Source organism: Amblyomma maculatum, chromosome 2, assembly GCF_055883805.1.
Source record: "Amblyomma maculatum isolate TAMU_Amacu chromosome 2, ASM5588380v1, whole genome shotgun sequence".
NCBI lineage: Eukaryota > Metazoa > Arthropoda > Arachnida > Ixodida > Ixodidae > Amblyomma > Amblyomma maculatum.
This window is the reverse complement of record NC_139345.1, coordinates 117,090,007-117,116,756: the sequence shown is the minus strand read 5'-3', so window position 1 is coordinate 117,116,756 and position 26,750 is coordinate 117,090,007. Positions and strand designations below refer to the sequence as shown.

Genomic DNA, 26,750 nt, shown 5'->3' with positions numbered 1-26,750 from the left:
GTTCTGCGTCGTGTTTTTTGCCGACTGTAATGCGCGGGACCCGCGATACATTAGTGGTGCGGGAGGAGTCTGTCTTTGGACTCCATCTTACCTTATGTACTGCGCGGGGGGGGGGGGGGGGGGTGGGGGGGGGGGGGGGGGGGGGTATGATAAAATTAGCTCCTCAGCTGCGATGAGATGGCATCTCTCAGAGCATTGTTGCACCGTAAGAACAATAAATTTAGGTAAATATTGTCCTTAACGTGCAGTGGTTAAGTATTATAACGATCGGTAGAATAATGATGTACAAGAAAGAGCAAACGTTTTATGCCTGTCAAACAGGGAGTTTGTTGCAGACTAGTGGTATTCATTTATTAGTTACCACCATTTCCACAGCGTGCATTCTGAATCTGTGCCGGTAGTAGCTGAAACATTCGCTTACGTGTCTAAACATTACCAAAGTAAAGGCTTTGAGATAGGTTTGTTTGTGTTCAGAGAGCTCCCTGTATTTGGCGCTTAGTTTTCAGGGTATATAACACCATTCAAAATGTTCGAACACGAGGATTATATAAAGGCGCATTACAATTACTAAATGTAAAAGCTATAGTGAATGGTATTTCCCAAAACCGGAGTATTGGCTGATCAAGCGGCAAGCGATATGCAAAGACCGCAAGTGTACTGATTCCACTATGGTCTTGTCTTGTCCAACCATAGCTTCCAGCTGTACATGAAATGTTTGCCACAATTTTAGCAGTTAAACTTAGGGAATCTGACGGTGGTACGCAAATGTGGCGATTTTCATGAGCCTCATTTGTTGACACGCCGTTGCGAGGGCCTCCAGGTTTTGCGCACGTTCTGAAATGTTTTGACAGTTAGGGCTGCTGGTGCACCTATGAGCTTCATGGAGCTGAGGATGAAAATATCAGTTATAAGCGACAGTTTGTGCAGCTTCTTTGCTCAAACACCCGTCGGTGCCAACGTCGTCATCGCACTACTACTACTACTACTAGTAGTAGTCGAACCGGGTGTCTGTATAACTGGGGGCTGTCTGACAAACGTATCATGGTAACCAGGTTCTAGTGATGGATGATTGATTGGGCGTGTTATAGCGATGACGAGTTAATGAAATCGTTTTTAATTAAGTAAGAAAATAAACATTTGAAATGGGGTTCAGTAGTGTCCAACTACTCACAATGAAAAACCAATAATTCTGATGCTAAGCAATGATGTATAAAAATTAAACAAAAATAAGAACATTCTCCCGGTTTGAGAACTACTATTTATTTATTTATTTATTTATTTATTTATTTATTATTTATTATTTATTTATTTATTTATTTATTTATTTATTTATTTATTTATTTATTTATTTATTATTTATTTATTTATACTGCTGTGCCGGGGGCCACTACAGGGCGTATGTATTTCATGATTATAGCATTGCACTCACACTTCAAACACAGCGCAAGGAGGCAAGAAGGAAAATACGCGCGCTGTATGCAGCATCGCTACATTAGGTATCAATGACATTTGTGAATTAAAATTTAGAATGGCGAAGAATGGCGACATGCAGGAGTAATGTACGATGAACAAGCAAAGAAGTGAGAATACATTATTAAAACATCGGGGTTAATATCAACGTTTGCCCTAAGGTTTTTCAATATTGCCTTTTGAAACTTCGCATCACAGTATGAGTGATCTTTGGTAATGAGTCCAATGATTTATCGTGTATGAGAAAAATATTTAAATATGCCCGTTCTCGCCCTTAATGGCATCATTTGGATGAAGTAGCTTTGTCTGAGTAACCGAGGGTGATGACCTTTTTGTGAGTGTAACGTTCAGCACTAAAGTTGAAGCAATTCATTTAAATCGAACGAGGAAACTATCCTGGTCATAATTCTTTTCTGAGATAGTTTGGGTAAGGTCAGAGTAGTTAGCATGGCATTCCCTGAATATGTGGTTTTTATTTGGAAAGGATAATCCTTGCTTCTGTCCTCTTAATTTTTTCCATGTGTTTAAATTGGCGTTTCCTTGTGTGTGTGCCATATAGCGCTAGCATGCTCTAACACTGGTCGTAGAAACGTTAGGTAGGCTGTCAATTTGACATTTGGCGGAGCATATATTAATTTCCGTTTGTGGCACCATAACTTTCTTTTGGCGGGGCTGCATATGTTAATAACGTGAATCTTCCAGTGATATGGTGACGCTTAAATATTTATAACCGCTAGTTTGGGATATATTTTAATAATGTGAATCTTCCAGTCCCCCCCCCCCCCCCCCCCCCCCCATATGGTGGCGCCTAAATATTTTAATCGCTAGTCTGTGATATATCTTTATAATTTAACTCATAATTTAAGGCCAAAACGTTCTTATATTTTCTCGTAATTCTTGTACACGCTGTTTTATCGTAGTTTATTTTCAGTCTCCACATTTCACACCAATAACTGGCAGTTTTTAGGGCTGAATTGTTGTACAGATTGTTGTACTGTGCAGGCCCATGGAATTCAGGCCTTAAACGAGTAAAAAAATGTGCCGTACCAGGGGGAGCAAAATCTTTCTTTTACAAGCTCCATAGCAATACTTTAGGAGCTAAGACTTTTTAGAAATGAAGGGTTCGTTTGTATATTGGGGAAATCATTTTCATATGCCGCAAGCCGGAACCTGTCGAACACATTTTCTTAGACTGTTTTGAAGCCTTTTTCTTCTGGGACAGTCTACATCGAACGATTAAAAAGACCTACCGGTGGATGCATCCGGAATTCGATTTTTATCAATTGAAGATGATGATAGGCTACCGCTGGACATGATCATGTTATTGGGCGTTTACAGTACCTGGCAATGCAGAATGGCTTTCAGGCGTGCAGACATTGATACGAGGAAAATACGGCAGTATTTTCGCGAAGCCGTTGCGAGTGTTATTGATGCTTTGAAGACACTAGTTGAAGGGATTCCGAGAATGGAAGTGTCGCTACACATGCCTGATTTGTAATGGATCACGCAGCCCGAAATCTCTTGATTTTATCCCATGTTGTGTGTTTGTGGAGTAATGCTCTTTATGTGTAAAATATGAATATAAATTTGGAATAAAAAAAAAAAGTCTATGTAGCTCAGTAGGGTGAGCACTAGACACGATATTCGAAGGACGGGGGTTTGACTCCCACCATAGGCGCGTAGTTTTTTCTTCCGCTTTGTATTTAATATTCTTTATCCCTAAATTCATCATAAGACTAAATCTTGTTAACACCAACAAGAAAAAAAAATCTCCAACGTTTGCCTTGGACTCGTCGACTGTTGGCTCCTTTAAATTATATATTAACGAGCCCTCAATTGAGCCCTCAATTATATATTAACGAGCCTTCAATTGTCTGCGTGTATATACCCAGTCGAAAAAAAGTACAGAACTTTGACAAAAATACAACAAATTATCCTGTAGTTCTGTCGTCACCATCAGTATTTTTCTGTAGTATATTTCTGTTGTCTTTTGTTCGGTAGCATTTGTTGTTGTAGCTACAGAATGTTATGTTGTCACAACAGGCGTCCCGTCAAAAACCGCGCAGAAATTCTGTCGTAACATCAGAAAATTTTCTGCAGTTTTTTCCGACTGCGTATATATATATATATATATATATATATATATATACATTAACAATAGTTTGCAATCGATCGATGGAATCGATTCGAACACCGAATGTACCTACCAAGGATGTGCGCACTGGAGGTCGAACAGGAGAAAGGCTAGCTATGTCGCAGCTGATTAATTCAATCCATTTATGGCATGGATGTAGCGCATGAAGACCACAGAGGCAAATAAAAGCCTGACGTCATTATTTACGTGAAAATTAATGTACTTGCTTTGTTAAACCGTTTCTGCTGTTCCCAAGAGGAATTGCACAACGGAAAGTATTGAATGGCACTCTGTTTGTTCACAAGAAATAAGACCATGAGCAGACCTACCTTGACCGATGCAAATGCGCAGGTTATTGTGTAGAAGACTGTTGAAAATCCGCTCACTGGAAACCAGAATTATAAATATGAACGCGATTATCTACTTTTCACAGTCGTATTCCTCAAAACTGCAGATGTTTTTCTTTAACTTGTTATTTTTATGTTTATTTCATATTTAAGTCTGCAGTTTTGCATTTATGTTGCTTCACTTCTAATTGCTTTCTCTTAGTTTTGATTATTGTTTTTATATGCCCATATATAGTATCAGTAACACAGGTTTGCATTTTGAGTAGTTTTGCATCTTTGAGCGCATTTTTCATTGTTGAATTTTTTTCAATTAATTAACTGGTAAAGCAGACACTCGAAGTTTTCTTAATAACAATCATCAAGCATTGGCATTTCATAGCAGTTTGACACATTTCAACCCCTGTTCTCATTTATTCATTTTCTTTTATTTCTTCAAATATAATAATTTTGCTAACACGTTATCGCCTATACAGCGATCAGTGTCTAGAACTACATCTTCCATGCGCAGCACCCGAATAATTCCGACACGCGGTACTGATGACTACTGCCACTGCTACATTGTTTCCACTACTCTACTGCTACGGCCGCCGCCGGCCGCCGACGCTGCTTACTACTACTACTGCTACTGCTACTACTACTACTTCATGTGCGAACTAGTCTTCATGCGCGAACTACATGAGTTCACAACTTTTAATAACCCACTTCATGCCACTACCAGAAGTGTATCTTGTATTAATTATATCTTTGCACAATAAGTCTGGGTTGCCAGCATCAACTATATTTGTGGTTATCATATTTCGCTACTTGCCATTCTGCACGGTATACTGCAACACATACTTTGTTTATTTATACAAATAGAATATGGGCCAGTACGCATGCATTCCTGCACAATGGAATAATCTAAACGTAGCTTGGATTAGATTCCTAATTTTACTCTTTGATGAGAAGGCAATGAATAAAGAATAAAGCACGCAATATTTTGAAAACTTCCCCAATAGTGCATCATCGAATTTTCAGCTGTTTAGATTTTAAATGCATGCAACATATGCAATAATAATTTCTATAGTAGGACACGAAAGATGGAGCATTTGTGTCAAGGAATTCTGCTAATGTGTGCTATTGTGTCGAACAAAATGTAGCCTTCTGGAGCAGTGGTGCACCGGCAATTTCATTTCACGGTTGTGATTGGGCTTTTGTTTTTGCTGGAGACTAAATAATCTGATGCTTTGTACCGTCACACGAACACGATATATTTCACTTTATTTACGCAGTCACGTTTTGTTAAGAGTCGTATAAAGTGGCAAATGGTAGATAGGCGACCTGTGCACAGAAAATTTGCCGATTTACGTTGCTTCTGTGCATGCCCCTACTCGCACGAAGTACCATGGTATATGGCTGTGGACACCGAGTCTCAGTTTTTACACCGAGTACTGCTTTAAAAGTGTCATCGGAAGAAGAGCAATGCTGTAAACTTTGTATCTCATTGGTACAGTGCAAGTTTCGGAACCCTTGAAGCGGGGACACAGGAGCCGTCGTCGTTTGCCCCACCAAACTCGGGGGCGCCGGTGGATATTCCTCCTGCAACCATGCCATCAGCACCAGCCATAAATACGCAGCCGCCAAAAAATGTAGGATGCAGCTACCAGCCGGTTCTCTGGACGTTACAGAGCCTGAGCCTGGGGGAGACACCCTCGCCGCAGACTGCCTGGCTGAGTAGTCTCAAGATGCCTACCATGGTATGCGAAATCCTACAGCGCGCGCAATTAAGCACCGTATAACATCCTTAACGTTTCGCGTCATGGTCGAACAACTTGAATTTTTGGGGAGCTGTAAAACCACCTAACGATCGAAACAGAAAAGGCGTTCATCATCTGCAGATGTAAATGCGCTTTGTCATGGCGTATGCGCAGGTGAAGGCCTCAGGACCAATTCCAAGCGAGGAGGAAACGCTGGACGAGGAGGAGTGGAAGGTCTTTTGTGCTTTGGTTCTGTGCATTGCAGCAGTGCTGGCATTCACCGCTGTGGGCGTGCTAATGATGCGGCCTAGAATTAGCACGGAGCCACAGCTGTGCACCAGTGAGGATTGCCTGGCGCATGGCAGTTGGCTGACTGGCCGCCTGAACAATAGCGTGGATCCATGCGAGGATTTCTCTGCTTTCACATGTGCCTCGTTCAAGCCATCATCTGGTGCCTCCTCCAGAACATCGGAATACGATTTGCTTGCTGCCTGGTTCGGCCAAGTCGCCCCGCTTCTGGAGGACGGTGCCGGTCGTGTCTTGGCTGCCGCGAAGGCGCGCGCAGCCTTCCGCACGTGCATGCAGCAGGAGCCGAAAGACGCGGCTCGTTCCTTGAGTCTGCTTCATGACTTCATGCGTGAGCGGCACATACCATGGCCGGAAATGGCAGAGACGCATGTTTCCCCACTCAGTGTGCTCCTGGATCTCGCCTTTAACTGGCAGCTGCCGTTATGGATGACAGTCCGGGTGCAGCGTCACGGCCTCGGTAGCCGGGCGGCAATAATGTTGAGTAGGGGGAAGTACGTTCCATTCTGGGCAAACCAGCACTTGGCGCTGATTTCGATGGACGCTTACGAGAGACACTGGTTTAAATACCTAACGGTTTTGGGGCGTGACGACACGCGATCACCAAGGGTGGACGAGGCTCTCAGGATGACCGCAATGATGACAGATGTACTAAAAAGGCTGCTGGCGGTAGAAAAGCGCGCAACACCAACTCCGGCACACTTTCCACTGCGAAACATTGCCAAGTTCACCGGGAACATTAGTATTATGACATGGATGGCTGCGCTGAACGAGAACGTAAAGATCGGGCCCAAATTTACGGGCACCGATGCTATTTTTGTGAGCGATGCCGCCTTACTTCAGGCTGTGGACGCTTTATTCGGTAGCTACAGTCGCACTGAGCTCTTGCAGCATATAAGATGGTTCTTTGTGGTAACGCACCTCCCTTTAGGAAGCATCTCGATGCTTGAAAATGGCTTGACACCGACTGCACGGCCAGTATTTTGCGCTTCTGGAGTAGAAGCATCATACGGCGTTCTGCTGGCATCTCTCTACGTAAGCGCACGATTCCCGGAGAAGGTGCGTAGCGATATCACCTTCGCGTTGGGTAATATTACGAAAGTCGCGCTGGATAAGATGGGCTCAATACATTGGAACAAGGTTGTGCCTACAAAAGCTGCGCTTAGGAAGCTGGAACAAGTGAAAATACTTTTATGGCCTCCAGAGCGGATACTTACGCGGTCCGGCCTTGATGAAATGTACGCGGCGTTCTTGTCTCACGCGGACACCTTTATCGCGTTCTGGCTTGATGGGCATCGACACCTCCGAGAGCTGTCAGCCGACAACCGGTTCAGCATGGCGCTCGCATACCCCCAAAACTCGCAGCCGCCGCTCTTGGACTACGACCGCCTGCTGGACACGGTTTCTTTTTCGGTGGCAGCACTGGCTCCGCCTGTCTACTATGGCCGAAGCACGCCTGCCATGCTGTACAGCGGCTTGGGATTCGCATTCGCTCAGCAGCTGGCGAAGGCATTTGACAGCCTGGAGCTTGTGGTGAGTTGAAACTATTCAAGCAGCAGCTTGCTCACTACAGAAATTCCAACATTGCTATAGGGAGCCAAACTTAAAGGTTCACTGCCCGACGGCAGCGCGTGGTCTTCTCCTAACGGCCAACTTCTGAGCCGCTCGCCGGAAACGCAGGCTACGCGTGCTTTTACTCTCCGCGTGCTGCTCACGCCCGCTGCGCTCGTCTCCTTTCGACCTCGGTGGGTGCAAGCACATGCCTGACGGCACTAACCCCGAGCCCATTATTTTCATCGATGGGCAGTTTTGTGATGTTCGAACTTGCGTTGCGGCTGCCCAGGAATGAGGATGCGTATAGCTTCTCTTGGCGGCTTCCCTCGCGTCTTGCTCTCCTCTAATGATGCATTCGCCTATGGGCTTGTGTATTATGCACTGAAACTACAGGCAGGTGGCAGGAATCTATACGCGAGTGCAATATTAATGCAGTAGGTCAAAACTGCTTAGCAGTAAATAGGAGGTAATTGAAATGATACATCGCCTCCAGGAACAAGAGAGAGCACGCCGACGGTCCTTCAATATACAAGTTGCACTTAGCTGTCCACTGTAAACCGGCCGGCAGCACGTGCAACTTCAAAGGCAAAAACGGCAGACGCCATTTCATGTACATAGTTCTGTCGTATAGATGGCGTAGCAAGCTGAGCGGCTCTGCCGTTTACAACCCTAGCGCTTGTATTGGCGCGACCACGCTAAAGCCACATTAAAGCGTACACAAGCAATGTCATGTATTATAGTGTTGTGGGTTAAAGCCTCACATATACTTGCAGAGGGCTGGAAAAAGCGCAATGGAGGGCTTCGTATCAGTAGAGATGTGTTAGATCATCTCATCGCTTACTGGTGGTTTGATGCCGCCGAGTCTTGGGTGGCTCATGCAGTGCGAACTGACAGGCGATCAAATTTGTCAGTCAATCTGCGCAAGCCTTCCTTCGAGAACAACTGAGAAATTTGCTGAAACCATCGAGGTGCTATTCCGCATCCTAAGTTGTTCATGCGGCGAAAATGTTCATGGTTTCATATTAGGAACACTCAGCGCAAAACCCGAAGACCCACAGAAGCCGGACAAAGACAGTGGAATTTCGTCCGTTTTTATCGCTTGTTTTTCTGCGCCGGTATTTCCTATTTTGAACCCATTCCAACCAGGCCAGTCCGCCAAGTTCAGAAGGTCGTGCCGAAGTTTCTGAGGCCAGGAGGCGTCCAACTCAGCCCCGCAGTCGGTTCCCAGTTTTAACCACCAGTGTTCATTCACGTACAGCGTCACTATATATTGCGTTCTCGTATTGTGTCCACAAAAAAAAAAAAAAAAAAAAGAAAACACGGAGAGCATCTATCAGGGACGTTCGGGCCAGTAGCTTAGAGCCAATGCACGGCGGTAAAGGACAACCAAGAAGCAACAGAAAAATGCGACCAGGGCACGAGCACGGCAAAGCAAGCATAGCGAGCCGAACAAGCACTGTAGGATGACACAAAAAATCAAAACGTCTTTATCCTGCAGATTGGTTCCAGAGTAGCCTTTGAATTTTATAACGAAAAGAAATAATGGCTGACGAGGTAAACCCGAAATATTAATCTCTAATGTCCAAGCACACGCATCTGTTTTATCACAACGACCTCATGGCACGCGATCAATCGCACGAGCGCATAAAGTTTCTTTCACGTGCAGACGGAGTCGACGCGCACGAGCAGCAGGAGGGCGAGTCGGTCTACCCGGTCAGTTATGTGGAGGCACTCGCAAAGAGCGCTGTTCACTGGTGCTGTTCGCTGGTATTAACAAGGTTTAGGAGCGGAAATTATTCTCCAGATTGGTTAAAAAAACATTCCGCTCATTGCAGGCTTTTTTGAAAATCGTCCGTAGATAACACGTCAATAGCTACACTGTTTTGGTTTCGGTGGACCATAACCTTTTGCATCAATCTTCAATGTTTTCTATCGAATGGAGAGATGCTAACACTTGCGGCTAAGAAGGACCGCTTCAGCGGTGTCCTCTGGTGCAAAATGGTTTTTAAGGCGAAAGCCTTTAAGGCCTCATCGTTGTAGGGGACAAAATGTGTCCCGCTTTTGCGACGGCTCTGATTAGTCGAAACGAGATGACGTTCGAAGCGACCAGCCATTCGAAATTCGAAGCGACCAGCCAGAAGTCTTATGCCCAATCACAACTAACCAGAGAATTCCACCTACCGCACCTACCCAAACCAGTGGAGGTATACGTGGGAGGGAGCAAGGTACCGAGAGTCAGCACGATTGGGATCTTGGGGTATTTCCTACAGCAGAATAGAAAAAACACCACCATCCTGAAAATTTTGCAGACGTATGTCGACCAGGTAACGGGCATATTCAGGCGAATCTCTCTCAGGAACAAAGGCCTCAGAGAGCACTGCCTAATAAACTGCTTCGTGCCTTTGTAATCAGCAGGATAGCTTCCCTAGTGAAAAACCCATATTAGTCACAATAACCTCATACAAATTTCTCATACTAAACTCATACCAAGCTCGCACAAATGTCATATCATATGAGACTGCATGAGATTTGCATGAGTTTGAGACTGTATGAGATTTGTATGAGTTTAATATGAGAAATCTGTATGAGGTTACTGTGACTCAAACGATTTTTTTGCGTGGAATTCCACCCTCTTTCTCAATCTCACTCCTGGTGAAGTAGAGAAGTTAGAGAAAATGATTAGAACGTCATACAAAAGGGCTTTAGGCATCCCCCCCAACTCGTCGACAGACAAGCTTCTAGCTATGGGAATGTATAATATCTGGGAAGAGATTGCTAAAGCGGTCAGGGAGGCCAAGATTTGGCAGCTCAACTCCACTGTAGTTGGCCGAAAAATACTGCAAGAACTACAGTTTCAGTCAGGTGAGCCACCCTATGTCGCCGAACTCCTGGAGCTTGAGACGCGAAAACTATTCAAAATTGCACCGATCCCCAAGAATATGCAGCTGATTCATGACATGGAACGAAGACAGCATAGAGCAAAATTTATTCAAAGCAAACTAATAAACGACCCTCCTGAGGAATCAGCCTATTGCGATGCTGCCTGCGGGCTTGAGGGGGCTGCGGTCATAGCAGTGGTAGATGGGAACCACTCCCAGAAAGTAATTTGATCTATTAATACGCGTAACGCTTTATTAGCTGAAGAGGCTGCCATAGCGCTAGCATGTACAGGCACTAAAGCCAGTACTATCCTTTCAGATAATAAGGAGGCTGTTAGGAACTTCGGCAAGGCTCAACCAGGCAATGAGGCTGCCCATCGCCTCGCTCGAGATTACACCCGAGCGGCCATAGAGACCCCGCTACCCGGAGACAAAGACCCCCTCATCACCTACAAGGAGCTCTCTGATACTCCCAGACTAAACAGAAGGATCTATCCACCACCAGATAGGTCCCTAATACCTTCAGAATGCAGGGCCTGGCGAAAAATTCAGGCCAGCCGTTTCTTTCCTCATGTTACTCTGCTTAATGAGTTGACAGGGGACCCGGAGGCTTGCAATCTATGCAACGTACCTCTGAGTGAAATTCACCTAATCTGGCAATGCCCCGATTCTCCGGGAGCTAAAGAAACTGATCCCTTTGATCAAATTACCTGGGAGTCCTACATCCGCAGCCCAAATGTGGATGAAAAAAAGATCGTCCTACGCCTGGCGGAGGAGGCTTACTGCACGACCTTCTCTGCGGCCTAAAAGATAAGAACACTCTTGCGGCAGACGAAAAGTGTTCGAGCGTGAATCAAAATGATAACGATTCGGTCGTGTGCAGGGCGTGATTTGTGTACTCCGCTAAGGAGCGCTTTCTGCCTGATGGAGTAGCGGCCTTAAGCGGTCACCTCCTGCATTTCACTTCACATCAGCAACCCATTACGTTACGGCAACAATTTATTTATATACGCCCACTAATCAGGACTACTTGTCTGTTGTACTAAGTGGCATATTAATGATACTACTTAACCGTATTAAGGGGCATACTGGTTAATATTATTACATAGCACTGCTAATTAAGACGGCGACTTAGCAACAACGCATAATATTCATACGGCGATCTCTTCAGCATACCGAAGCGTCCCCGAATATGTCAGGAAACGAAGTAGTGCAGTAACTATATCCCAGATGAACACTCTAAACAACTCCATGAAGCAAGATTTGAGAAGAGAGCGAAGGAAGAATGAGAGAGGGGCTGCAGCGGAGGGCTTCGAAACAATTTTGGTCACCTGGAGAGCATTCTCAACACGTAGTGATGCCCCCAGAAAAATGATATTGAAACCCTAATGGCACAGCTGTTGAAACGGCAAACGGGTGCCTAGGTCTACACTCGATTCTAACGATGCCCTTGTGAGCGAATTTCAGCTCGCGTGCCCTCCGGTTCAGTAACCGACGACTACACAAGAGGTCCATCACGGTGGGTGGGATCTTGACGCATATCACATTTTGATGTGGAGGGCCCCACGATACAGCTTATTTATTCGTGGCAATCTATTTTAGTTTCTTTCATTAAAAAGCGTCCAAATCGTGGTTCCGAACCCTCACTACATTTATTTTTCACCTGCAGGATAGCCACTCACATTAAGTGTCATGCCACGTGTTGACTGAACGCTACAAACGCGTGAGAAAATAAGATTAGCGGTAAGATGCTTGCCCGTCAATGTGCGGCTTCTAAACGAAGGAAAATGTGCCCCCGACCTTAGGACATGAGACGTTGAGTACTAGCGGCCGGTTCCTGTCGATCCGAATCAATTTCTATTTCACCCTGTTTTACTGTCGCATTCCTCTTTCCGAACAAGTTCAGAAAACAAGACAGAAATGATAGTTGAAATCCCACGTACGCGACGCCAGCAATGTTGTTCCCGGCCAATTTGGTTTCTTTTAAGTGGCCTTTGAAAATAGTCGCCGCCTTGTCTTGCGCTCACGTAGCTGGTATAGGGCATCGTGCAATGTCTCTTCTAGTACCCTCACACGGCTTCACTCGCGTGAACTGCCATAAAAGCAGCAACCAAATAGCTTCTAATGCCCATCCACTGAGCGATGCGTTCGAGGCTAACGCCCTCACGGAGCACAATGTGTACAGTCCGCCCAATCGGTATCCTACAAGCTCGCGAGCTATGTCTTCAAACTGGCTTCTTCTCAAGCGTCTATTTAATTCGATGCCATCTTTCTTCAATCGTTAGTTTTGCGCTTCGAAATGTCAACGCCTGCGGCAAGCTTGATCAAGACGAGTAGCGGATAGCAGCGTGTTTTAATACCCTGAAAGCAGAGAGTGAGTGAATGCGTGCTGGTCAAGTCCTAGCTAAGAAGCGTCTGTGGTAGCCCACGCAGAACCTGGCTGTCCACACTACAGATAGGCTGTATAATGTGTCCTAGAAAATGATACAGGTTTTCTGCACTGTCTTTCAGTCCCACAACTAGGTAGACTTTCAACTGCTTTACCGAGGCGTGCGAACATGTGGCGCTTTCCAGGATCACAACGGTACACTGTAGCGCCATGCCATACTTATAAATTTAATACTTTGTTTTAAACGCATACTCTCACAGAGCGCTTTTTAGTGTATCTAAGATAAAGTAAGTTGAAAGGGCTGAAATATTTACGTTACTGCATCCACTCGCGGTAGGGTGATCCAAACATTCCCAAATACTCCTAAAGGAGCTCAACTACCACCGCTCTCTCTCCAACGAGGTAATGTGGCTGCGCAGACACGTCCAATACTACTCGAACTTTGAGGCCCCTCTCACTTTCCCGCAGATTGGCCCTGAGGGCGAGATGGTGCCAACATCGGAGTCGGCCGCCTGGACGGATGCGGTAACCGAGAGGAGGGAGTGCATGACCCGCGCAGACTTCACAGCCACCGGTGTCGAAGACATTTTTCCCGAAGTGCCAGCACTCGAGCTCGTACATACAGCCTTTCTGTCTGCACTCAGCCATGACCAGTCATTTAAAACCACCCTAAACTTCACCGAAGAGCAGACGTTCTTCATCGCCATCTGCCGTGGCATGTGTGCCCATCGCGACGGACGGGTCGCCGTCCTCTATGGAAACGACTGCAACAAGGCCATGCGCAACTTCGCGCCCTTCGCGTCTGCCTTCGGTTGCCGCAAAGGGTCACGCATGAACCCTTCCCACAAGTGCTCATTTTTCCAGTAACTCCTCTCTGCTGTGGTCTCGGTGCCCTGCATCGGGCTACCGAGAACACTCTGCAGTCACCTCTCGGTGCTTTGTGTCGCTAGGAAAAGTTGTCTTTGATTATCGGTATTGTTTTTGGTTGCAGATATTTACATAGACGCAGGCACTTATCGTTCAAAAAATTTACTATGGCTTTTACGCTACTATACTTTGTTTACGTAACCTGAAACCGCAGCAGGATAACCTATCAAATGAGCGGTGTCTGTCCTAAGCCTCCAAAGGCGTGCATCGTGTTTTTATCAAACATGTGGCTCAGGAATCCGCCTCAAGAACCTTTTATTTTGTTACGAATTCAACTTTTCGATATACATCTTTTTTTAGCAAGTTTTGTCATCAGTCTCGTTTGTGGACCTCATAAACAGAAACTCGCAGTTTACGCAGTTTATTCCCTCAGCGGAAAAATTCACCGCACAACAGCAATCGTTTTTTTCCAATGCGTGCCAACCAGTTCTAATTGCATCTCGCGTTGTGCGCTGTAATAAATGTTTTGTGCATTAGGATATATACAAAAACATATTCAGAATATGTTTTGCGCGCATCTGCAAATTCACGTTTTTAAGTGCCTCATTACGAAAAATGCGCTTTGCAGGGGCCACTCATTGCGTACTTGCATGACCAATGTTTTCCTCGAAAGCACGTATCTTCTGCAGAGAACTGCTTCAATTTGCGGTTTACCTTACTGCATACTGTTTTTAGTTGTGTTAACTGTAGTGACAGCAATATTTGAATGTGCGTCTAGCTCTGTAGACCTTTGCAGCAGCACGTCAAAACTTCGTTACACGTTAAGAGCAAGACATGAATGGCAGTCGGTTTATCTTTGGCAAGACTGATGCATTTGGTGTTATTGCAGGGCTGAATAAAAATTTGCCCCTCATGAAAAACACACGTTCTTGTTGAAAAACTGTATACTGTATTATAGGCTTACTTTATTCGTGAGACATCTTTCTGTGAAATTTGTATAGGGAAATGTACACCACTTTTCCGATCCTAATTTGGGATTTTGAACTTCGCCAGGTTCATTAAATATAAAGAAAGCCTTATTTTAGGTTGTTATGCCCATTGAAAGTGAACAATCTGATAGTGCAATATTGACCTTTACTTTAGACAGCAGTTTACCCCCAGTGAAGTGCTTATAATAAAAGAGGACGTTATTCTTATCAAAATATAGTTAACGTATCTTTAGAGTGATGCGCGTGGGCCTTTCCTAATGATAACTATTCTTAAAATGCTCTGCAGGGTGCAGCATAGTTTTTGCGTCATGGTATTTCTAGGGACGAAACTTTCAATAACGTTGATCGAAATGATTTCCTAAAACTCAATCTATGCCATCTGTACCAGAAGACAGAATTAAATGTTTCCTTCGTACCACTCACAGCATCCATTTCGAACTGAGGAAATAGATGCTAATTTATACTTTGTGATTAACCGATGCTTAGATCTGCGGACGTTAGTCGATCGTGCAGCGTTTTACCGCGAGTAGCCACTGAAATGTGAGATGGCAAAGCACGCGCATTGTCCCTATCTGTTTCGCTGAGATATATCTGCGCTTGCTGGATTCATATACTTAGCTAGACTAGTTCACGCGAGTAGAAACACCCACGAAACACGAAACGTCTAGTAGTCCCGGAACTGCTACAGATGGCTACAGACGTCTTGTTCCCTCTTTGAGCGCCTCATACACATCGGGAGAGGAAGTTTATTAGCAGACTTCTTAAAGACGTCCCATTGCAGAACACTTAAAGATGTGTGCTTTTTGTTACCGAGCATTTGAAATGACACCGTGGCTGATGAGTGCGTATAGATATGCAACAATAACATGAATCCGTGTTTGTTGTCATGCAATATACATTGCATACGTGCGAAAAGTCGGTGTTACAGCACCAATTAACTCTGATATGATAGAACAGCTTGGCTGGTTGGCTTATCCCAAAGCGACTCACACTATATATGAAACGCCGTAGTAGAGAACTGCGGAAATTGAGAGCCCTTTGGGCTCTTTTACCGTGCGCCGATATTGCACAGCCCACGGGCGCCTTGCTTTTCGCCGACGTCGAAAAGCGGCCGGGATGGCGGGGCTACGAACGGCGTCAGTCATATTTCGCCTGTGCCAGACATTAGAAACAATGTTCAGATATGTACGTGCCAATTGAATCCACGCGTCGCGCCACAGAGCATATGCAGGGCTCTTTCAAAGCAAAGCTGCATACATACACACACTATCCGCCACCACCGGTCACCGTGCTGAGCATATGAAGGTTCTTCGTTGCGCGCTATGACTCGTTCACTATAGCTTGTGTACATTACGTGTCCACATATGATGCAAATGATCCCACATTTATAGTACAACAAAACGCACAACATTCACACAGTCTCAACCTCCTTGGTCTCAACTATAGTTAACTAGAATACTATCCTAGTGGCGCGAACGGGGGGGGGGGGGGGCGCGGGCGTGCTCTTTGGCGTAGAAACAAACTACGAGATGGCACCACTGCATCTTTTTCTAGCGTTGGCATTGCTGATGCTTCAGACGCTTGTGCATGTTTATCCGTGCCGTTGCCCCGTTGTTTTGCACTTATACACACCTTTAGTAAATAATCCTGCTTGCCAATGACTTCAACTAGCTTGAGTGTAAGCAGCTTTTTTCTTACCTTGCCTTTCTGAGCAGTTCTGCAGTGAAAACAAATCGCGGTCGTTCTGTGTCGTCTGCTACCAAAGAGCGGCGCGAAATGCTTGTTTTGCTGGTAGATGTCAGTTGTGTAAATGCATCGATCAGGCTAATTTTGTACCGGTGATTATGGTGAACTATACCTGTGATTTTTCTTCCTTGCACTTACGCATAATGCACTTATACGCACTGTTTTTTTTAAACGGTTCAGCGGCCTCAAAAGCGCACGTGATTCAATTTTACCCAGGGTTGAGAATTTTCCCAAACCCATTTCCGGCAATTCTTACATGCAGCATGTGTATGACGCTACCAGGCTGAAAATGCATTGGAGGAGAGGATTTTCTTCTGTGTTGTAAGATGCAAGGAATGGATACCTTGCGGAACTCTGTAGCTTCAGAGCAAGCCTTGTTTTCCAGTCGAAAAGTGCCCTCACCAGACGATACTCCAAGTCTTTGTTGAAATGAAACGAATCAGGCACCTCCTCTTTAGGGCGCATTCACAATTGCGAGTCACGAATGTGTCACAGGGAGGCAGCGCAACGAATGGTCTGAACACTGTCTCGCTCGAAGAGCAAGGCGCTGAGTGATTCTGGTCACACCATTCATCCTCTATTGGATATATAAAGAGGTGTTATTCAAACATGGTGCTCTTCCGACCCCTCGCCCTGAGTATTCTGGAGGCATTTCTTAGTTTACATGGAAGGGAGAGCTACCCTCTACTAGTTTCTTGGAATAATTCGAGAGTGGCGTCTGGGAACGGGACCTTTCTGTTGGAAAACAAGCCTTGCAGAGAAGCTGGTGTACAGAATTCCCTAAGTTGCATTATAGAAAGTTGCCGGGCCAGTTGGTACATCATTTTCAAAAAACTGTGCGTTCAAACAGGTTTTAGCGCGCTATTTTTGTTGAAAATTCCTAAAGTTTCCCGTTGCAAGAGGAACATTAGACCAAATCTTGGTTTCATGGCAGACAAATTTTTGCTGTAACCAGCCAAATTTTGTTATATGGAAGTTTTATGCGCAGAAGCAAAGCTGGGGTTCTAGCCACCCTAACAAGGCGCTTTGCAGATCTAAGTGAATCGACTCATTCCTACGTACATAGAAGATTGGTCCTTCCGCACAAGATATCAGAGATTCAGGAGGAAGTCGCACTTCGGAACCGTTTTATCACGCGCACGTACTGGCCCTCAATATGCATTCGGGCTGAAAGTGGCGCTCGCAGACCGCTGAGGATTCTCTCAATGGTTTGTCCTTCCTATGAAGATTGCGCTCCCAATTCTGCCGCAGGTTTTCGGCTCTGGGAGCGGTGAATAAAGCTGTCTTAAGAGCGCCCAGGTAACCGCGCTGACAGCGTTGCGCTAAGGAATAGGAGTCCGTCTTTCTCTACAATATTGTGCTGTCAGTATGGACCAGTGGCGCAGCCAGAAATTCTGTTTGGAAGGGGGGGGGGGGGGGGGGAGGGCTCAAGTTGCAGCGTGGCTTCCTCCCTATAGAATTTGTCAAGGGATGCAATATCTGATTAATACCAGCAGTGACATTGTCAATAGCCATTGTGTATTAGGTGCTGCAACACCTAATACACAATGGCTATTGGCAATGAATTCACTTTCATGCAAACGAATTCTCGAACGCTACGCATTGTCAAGACAATTAAAATATTCATTTCTTATAAAACTTCATGTACGTATGTGTCAAACATTGTGGTAGAATAACCGATATCGATGCTTTCGTGAATTTGTCAATTTAAAAAGTACCCAAAATATTAAACGAACTTTAGAACTGTATCAGTTCGAAACCAGCAAAGCAGTGCATGCCGCTGATGTGAAAGCGTAGAGGCTATGAAATGAACACTTTCATGGCAAATACTTTTTTGAATCTTTGTCATCCAAGACCCTTGTTTACGTTTTTGTACATGTGCAACGGCCAATGCAGCTGTCCTTTCTTCCAAATTATTGCACAGGAACAGCTGTCACCGGTCTTGTAGAGTAATTGCACCGAAAGTATAGTCGCAACCGAGACGCACATAAAAAGTAGTAGTTCCGAAACATATATATAGAAATGTGAAAAAGCAACTGAATATTACATATGAGAAGATGGAGCTTGATAAGGGCAAAAATATTACCTACATGTATGCACAAAACCCTGCAACAATATCTTTAAATATACGTATTAGTCTCCAATAAATCTATGCAACTAAGCAAGGCCACTGTATATAATGCGTCAAAGAAGGCTAATAAACATATTGCGCAATCACAGATAGTAAACTTTACCCACAGAAAGACGGACGATCCGATGAGCGTTGGTAAGTAAGGGGTAACATTTTCGAACCGCAAGAACTAAACATGCAGATAAAAATCAGGAACAATCGCAAAGTTTTGAAAAAGTGATAACCATCGGAAAACAACTTTAAAACAATACTAAACAGATTTGTTATGGTGAAGTATATAAATTTTTGTAGGACTAATATATTACTGGAGCTTAGCGCTAGATTTGTGCTCTATCACAACGTTCGCGCCCCTACTTGTTTTTACAATACCGGCTATTCGAACGCAAAGACAGCAAATTGTCAGTCAGCCATGAGTGGCATTTCGAGTTTTGAAGCTGTCGGTCTTTTTTTTTTAATAACCAAAACAAGTAGTTATCGAATTTTTATGCCTATATATCATAAATAAATGACTTAATGGCCATTTTCAAATGGTGTGGTTTTGGGGCGTGTTAAAAAAAAAAAAAACATTCACCGGAACGTCGAAGCAATGAACGCGATAGCAACACATTGGAGAGCTAACTCAACCAGGATAGCAGCATGCGCGCACGAACATGAACACATCTCAATCCACGATACCGGACACTCGCTGTGAAACCGCACGGGTGAGAAAGCTCGGACGCAGCAGCAGCTACCTTCGTGCTGCCACTCGCTTCAACTCGAACGGCCTTAGCCAGAAAGCATTAAAAGGGCTGCCAGGCGGAATCCACTCGACCAAAGGAAACAAAAGCGCACCGAAACCCGGACATGGACTGGACATCACAGTAGCACAGTCTCGCGCTGCCCTGAATCACATTAAGACCACCGCGGCCGCAGATGTCGACCGCATTACAAATAAAATGCTCCGTAACTTCGGTGGCCACTAAATCGAGGTAATTAAGCACCTTTTAAATCGCCACTGGAATGACGGTAATCTACCACACATGTGGAAACATGCCAAAGTCATTTTCATACCCAAACCAGCCAAGAAGCTGGAGCTGGGCAATCTCCAGGCCGTATCACTGACATCCTGCTTGGCAATGTTATGGAACATGTCATCCTTAATCGCTTTCACGCACACACTGATAAACACAACCTCTTTCCTCCCACTGTAATCGGCTTTCGCGCCGGCCTTTCCACCCAAGAGGTAATGTGGCAACACCACCATGACATACTCGACCCAGGTCCCATTCGGGCTACAGGCACTATCTTAGGTCTCGACGTCAGCAAAGCGTTCGACAACGTGTCGCCCATCTTAGCCAACTTCTCAAAAATGAATGTCGGCTAGAAGGTAGCAATAATTACATTGCTACCTTCTAGGGAGAGAGAGAGAGGGGACAAAGTACTGGTTTTCAGGAAGTTTAATTAGAACGGCCCGTGTGTTCTGTGCTGTCGCGCGCTGTACAGCAAGTAATAATGTTCATGTGGTGACTGAAGTGACGCACATATTTCGTGCTGGTTGCATCGACGTGTTATGAAGCCATGTTAGAAATGCAAGATGTACTTCTGGCAGTGGCTTAAAGTGAATTATTAAAAATTGTGACCCCAACTGGTTCGCGCATGAACGTTGGCAACCACTGTGAGCTTTTGCATCAACGTTAATTAATGACGTCAAATGCGTGCGCAGCGCTTGTGTGCACACCTGCTTAGCTTCCTGTCGAGGGCTTTCGCCCCCACCTCGCGAAAGCGTTCTAGTTCTTGCTGACCATCGAAGTCCGCAGTAGACGCTCTCGCGCGTTACCCCCAAAGGCTTTCTTGTCCGCGTTGCTATTTGAAGTTCAATCCTCTCGCTTGTCTTTTTGCAGGCGTTGTTGCCGAGCTCCAACTTGAAAGCAATAGATACTTGGCAGTTTCTGGTCGTGTTCGACAAGGGGCGCGCAATGTGCCGTGCACAGCAGCAACGCTGAGGCTCTCGCATTTCTCTGCTGCAGGCTGTGCAGTACTCACGTAGCTTTTTTTCTTCGGTTAAACGAGACTTTATACACTTTCTTATTAGTTTCACTCGTGTATTTACTGTTTTATGATGTCCCGCAACGGTGTCGCATCCCGATGTCCACATAACCATAAAACTATTACGACGTCCTCATCGATCAGTGGCTAGAAGGTACCGCCTGATCACTTTGAATGTTGCAAACACTGCTGTTAGATAGTGCGCCTTTTCTTTGTTGTAATCCAATTATAGAACGCCAGTGAACTTTGATGCGTTTAACGGAACGCTGGTTGTGTTCGACAAGCGGCGCGCGAAGTGCCGTGCGCAGCAGCAATGCTAAGGTTTTCGCATTTCTCCACTGCAGGCTTTGCAGTACCCGCGTAGCTTTTTTGCTTCGATTAGATGACACTTTATTCACTTTCTCATCAGTTTCACTCGTTTATTAGGGTAATTACATGTATTTACGGTTTTGTGATGTCCCGCAACGGTGTCACACATCCTGACGTCCACATAACCATGAAACTGTTACGACATCCTCATCGATCACGTGACTTGAAGGTAACGCCTGATCACTTTTAACGTTGAAATTACTCCTGTAGGCTATTTCGACTTCCGAGTGACTGAATTGATTCTAATTAATTAAGGTTCCAGACGCACGAAATGCTTTCCCAGGCAAAATTGTTTCCTTATCTATCGACCACATTTATTCACATTTTTTTATTGCCCCTCCATTCGACGCAATACTGCCGACAACGTTCTGGCGACAAACACATCAAACACAGCCACCTAATGCTTACGCATTAAAACCTTTCGTGGCCTGTGCGTCTGGCATGCAGAGGAACTGGGCTTATATTCGAATTGGGACAAATTTGGTTCATTAAATATATTTCAGTTTCATTTTGAATGTGAGGTGTTTAAATATCTTCCAAGAGGTCATGCAGTTGTGACTTCATAATCCTGTCGACTAATCAGAAGTTTTCCACATGAATATTTGCGATACGCTGGTGCCGACAGCTACCACTGCTACTACAGCGACGACGACGGCGTTGGAGCGGACACTTTATTCCTAAAGTAAATATTAGGGGGACATCAAAGCTCCGCAGTTAAGGGAATGGCGCAATACAATCTCACATACATGAAAAATTGTTTTCCAGTTTGTAATTTTTATTTCTTTCTATACACCGATATTTAGCATCAGCAAACATTGGCTTTCAATTCTAGTCTGTTTGACAACTTTCAACAAATTTTTCATTTCATTTATTTATTTCAACCGAATAACCTAATTTTTATTTGCGTCCTCATGCATTGGGACTTCTATTTCTGAGAATTTAACACCCCATTTTTCAATATTGATATTTCTTTATTTCGTCAAATAATCAAATAATTTCCATGATTTCATTAACTCGTCATCGCCTATCACACAGCATTCAATCATCAATCACTGGAATCAAAAATTACCATTATACAATATTTTCGCGCGCCCCCAATGTTTCTAACACGCGGTGCTAACTCCGCTAACGGTGTTTAGACTGAACGACCTTTATATCGCTTAAGACGAACAGGCTTGCCAAAGGGCTCTAGTTGAGCCTTCACCGCTGCCTTTTGCGGACATAGGAGAAAGAGGTCGGAGAATAAAGAAAGAAAAACTTTTGCGATAACTGCGCTATTCCGGATTGGAGAAACCCGAAAGTACAATTATTGCAGACTCTGCTTCGTGTCCAACATCGACTGTGAAAAGAAAAGCAGTCGACGTCGTAACAAAGAAAACTTTCTTATTTTTTTTAAAATAACGTTGTTTTTTTGCCTCAGGGCATAATGAAATATGTAAAAAATAAAGGGGGTATTAAATGAAAGAAACAAGGTTAGCTGTTCTAATAAAGTTCAAGAGAGAGCGATGATAAGGCCCTTGAGTTCATGCAATATATGAAGATGGGTTGTTCGGTGAAAGGCCCGCTTCTTACTTAACTTGGTCATGGACTGCGACTTAGTAAAGAAATATGGTCTGTCAAATTCAACCATTTTGAAAACTACCAAAGACAAGGACAAGATTTTAAGTGCAAGCATGAACGCTGACCCACGACGTGAAAGCGCCTTTGAAAAGAGACCAATGCGAATGTTGAAGATGCGTTGCTTAAATGATTTGTTTACGCCCGGTCCTGTAAAATTCCCGTCAGTGGTCCGCTGATGAGTTTCAGGGCAAGAGACTTTGCTCCCCTGTAAGACTTTCCCGATTTCAGTCCGGACAATGGGTGGCTGCGCCGGTTTAAAGCTCATCATGGAATAGTTTTCAAGACAGTCGCCGGCGAAGCGGCGTCAGCGAACATTGGAAGACATCGATCCGTGGCTCTATGAGAACATTCCAACGATAGCAAGCTGCACTCAGCGATATCTGTGCAGTGCCGATGAAACTGCACTCTTTTATCAGATGCTGTCGTTAAAAACTCATGTCCTTAAAGGAGACACTTGTGCGGGTGGAAAGCACCATAAGCTTCCCGTGACCGTCCTGTAGTGCACGAACATTGATGGCAGGGACAAGAGGCTGCCATTTGTCAACGGGAAGTCTCGCAAGCCGCGGTGCTTTGGGACTTATGTTCCAGTCCGCTAGAGACACATCAGAAAGGCTTGCATGACGCGCCAATTGTTCGCCGAGGGGCTGGTTGAATTCGACCGTGACATGAGGAACGAAAACAGAAAGCTCCTACTTGTGCTCGACAACTGCTCGGCGTACCACGTGCAGCCTTCCCTGACTGCGGGGACCACACTTTTTCTGCCACCGAATGCGAAGTGCAAAATTCAGCCACTGGACATGGGCATCATTCACGCGCTCAAGGTTTCTTATCGGAAACGCATAATCCAGCGGATACTGATCGCAATTGAAAGACCAGGTGCCGTCGCTCCATTTCGGATCTATTTATTTGAGGCTGTGACAATGGTTAAGGCTTCCTGGATTAAGCTACCTGCGGAGGGCACCGTGAATTGTTTCCGTAAGGCGGGGTTTATGGGCCCAGGAATGACGGAGGAGGTTGTCAAACAGTCTTGCGATCTTACACAAATGGATTTCTAGCAACGCGTCGTTGACGCGCAGATGGCTGTACCTGATGTTGCTTGGAACGAGATCGTGGGTGCGGACGATGACGCTGAGATAGCAGAGCTGTGCACTCACGAAGCCATAGTGCGTGAAGTGCGAGTAACCGAAGGCCAAGACTCTGACGAAGACGTCAAGGACGATGACTTGCCACTATTTACCGTGAGCGCTTCAACAGCGATTAGTTACATCGCGTCCCTGAACCAGTTTGTTGCGAGCAAGGGCCTTGGAGAGAAAGCACGTGGCCGCTGTGGACAGGCTAGAAAACTTCATAATGCGGTGTGCTTTGAAAAAGCAGATGAATATCGCAGACGTTTTAAGAGAATAAACGCTGTATTTGATTGATTTTGAATTTTTTATCTGCATAATATCAAAAGTCCCCTCAATACAAACTTTGAATATGAGGGACAAAATCAGCGTGACCGTCAATTTTATTATAAGTGAGCTCGACTGTAGTGCGTCTTACAGTGCATGGCCCAAGCAGCAGTTCAATAAATTACCGGAGTCATCAGTATTAAAATCTTCTGTTGGTTCAAGTCAAACTGCCTACATGTACCTTAATGTGTACCCATAGATTCCTATTTTAAGTATTGAAGAATCGTGATGTTGCTGTTCCCAATGAAGACATTTCAACTGCATGCTCCTGGACGCAATAAATGTGCCATAAGCACAGGCTAATTTACTCGTATTTTTTCTCCACGTGTGAGTTAAACTAACGGTCACATATTGTAGCTTTCAATGGCAACACAGTAGCACGACTTTCACCACGAATGGAAACATTTTTGAAATATTATGTCGCCTTTGCTGTGTTGAATCTGCAAAAAACTAACTTCACTTAGCACGTACTGCGATTAAGAAAGAGAATTCATCACACATGATCGAAAAAAAAAAGAATGCTCACAATTAACTTGAGGATTGAGTACAAGAAAATGAGTTACGCTAGCCAAGCATTAGCAAATTTTATTTCGAGATATTTTTCTTCCTTCCGGAAACTGATTCGACGGGCGGAGGGGCTTCCCGACGACGGCCGCGCGATGACACCGAGGACCGACTAGTCTCTGATCTGGCCCTGGTTTGATTTCGGTCTCGGACACGGACATCGAGAGTTCTCTTCATATGCTCTATAGAGCGTTGACTTTGTGTAGAAAGCTTCCTGGCCACCACCCTTGCGCACTCGACAGTGGTGGCACGAGGCAGGCTCCGCTGGGAGACCATCGACAAGAAAAGCAGAAGTGCAGCAAAGGCGTATATTGTGTCCAGGCGCCAGCCACGCAGAAATGCTGCAGCGATGAATGCAGCAACAGCACCGAGGTGACCGCTCGCATACGCCCAGCAGGAAGCAGTTGCACGGATGGCCGTCGGGAAGAGTTCAAGGACATACGTGAAACTTAAAAGAGCGCTGGCAAAGAAGAATGTCTTCGAAATCAAGATGACTGGCATAAGTAAAATTGTCTGTCTCGCCCAGATGGCAATGCTCTGTACGCACTGAAGAATTGCGAGCAATGCGAAACAGGTTCTGATGAGCGTCAGCATAGTTACTCTTCTCAGCATCGGGTATAGCAGAGCGCAACCGATAGCGTGCAGGACCACCGTGGCGAACATAAACACAAGGTCGTCTTGCTCGGCCGGCGTATAGATGATGAGAAACCTGGTGAATGCTATAGCGAAACAAGAAGAGCACATTATTATTGCACGTCGCAGAAAGGAGCATTCGCCGATCACGTTTTCGTCGATGGTTGGCAGGCGTTCAGCGTTCGAGGCGATGTCCGCTTCCAGTTTGTGCATTATGGACGCAGTGTGCGAGTAAGAAAACTGGTTGATCTCAGCTGCAGCCAGCATAACGGCCTCGGCAGGTTTAAGTAGCGCCTTCGAAATGAGCCAGCGTGGCGACTCGGAGATGAAATAAAAGAACGCGAAAGAGAGCGCAGTTGGCAGAAGGAAAATCGCCTGCTTCAGTGCCCACCATATCTTGAGGGGAACTAAGATGATATAATAGGTTTTAGACAGCAGAATGCCAGCCGTTGCAGAGGCTACAACGTGGAGTGGCCTGTTATCGTGGGTGGTGACTTCGAAGAAGCTCACAGTGGCGAGGGACATGACGACGCCAACACTGCCGGAGCTGAAGAAGCTCATGGCAGTTTGCATCAGGTAGCTCGTCGTCAGGCAGTCAGCCACTGTGGAGACAATGAATACCGCGACGCCAGCCAGCAGGACTGGCTTACGGCCGAAGCTGTCGGCGGTGGAGCCAGAGGCAGCCGCGAAAAAGCAGGCGCCGGCGTTGTTGACAGCGACGACTATCATAATGAGGAGCCGTCTCCCGCAGACAAGGTCCCACTCACTCACTATGCTTGTCCTGGGTTGGTCGTCGTCGTATTCCCACTCCTGGCAAGGGACTGTCTCCGTGTTGTTTGGCTCTTCAGGGTGCTTATATAGGTGACATGGGCTCAACCGGCCGTCGGCACCCATGGGCAAAGCTGCATTCCTCCACAATTCTTCCGAGATATTTGAAGTGGCAGGCTGCTTGCACCGGTGTTCCACGGGTCTTGCAATCAGCGGGAGGGTCGAAATTTGGATGTTCATCAGGAAGGATGCAAGAGTGCAGAGAATCAGCAGGCGCCACTGAAAGAGTCCGTGTCCGAATGCCTCGTAGCAGTCGAAGGAGTCGCTGGTGAATATGTCCTTTGACAACAATCGACTCGGCAATATTATGTCCATAGCGTCAAATAAGCCGTGAAGGTGTTTGAAGCCTTTGCGAAGGGTGTCCTTCTTCTTTTTCTTTTTCTTCTGCCTTGTTAAATGGCACATACCCACGAAGGGGGATTGGCCAGAGTTCAATGTGGACAGCCAAATATCCTGTGCATACTGAATTAGTGCATTAAAGTAATTGTCAACTAAGCAAAAATATAAGATTTAAGATCACAAAATTGATTGAAAGGAATAAAATACGAAGCAAAAATTTGGAACTTTGTAAATTTGGAATACAATTAGCAAGGGAATCTGTCCGTAGATGTGATGTAGTTATGTAAGTACCGACAAATTTGAGCTAACGCAAATCCTTTCGTACTCGCACCGAAGGAGAGTAGATGCGGCCCCGACAACGTAAATCCCAAGC

The 26,750-nt window shown here is 45.3% G+C and overlaps 1 protein-coding gene across 1 annotated transcript; it reads right to left on the bottom strand.

Moving 5' to 3' along the window:
• Nucleotides 1-24,689: 24,689 nt before the first annotated feature.
• On the bottom strand, nt 24,690-26,353 carry LOC146199656 (solute carrier family 22 member 7-like). Its single transcript, XM_084592168.1, has 2 exons — nt 25,333-26,353; nt 24,690-24,841 (listed from the first exon to the last, which is right to left on the bottom strand). Exons 1-2 carry the CDS (start codon nt 26,351-26,353, stop codon nt 24,690-24,692), a joined length of 1,173 nt encoding a protein of 390 aa, XP_084448294.1.
• Between the last annotated feature and the right edge of the window lie 397 nt (nt 26,354-26,750).

Excerpts from the sequence above, each read along its gene's own strand:
- LOC146199656 (XM_084592168.1), bottom strand. The coding sequence starts at position 26,353 with ATGGACATAATATTGCCGAGTCGATTGTTGTCAAAGGACATATTCACC. Across the intron at positions 24,842-25,332 it reads CGAATGCTCCTTTCTGCGAC|CGGAGCCTGCCTCGTGCCAC; the intron begins GTGCAATAATAA and ends ATGGTCTCCCAG.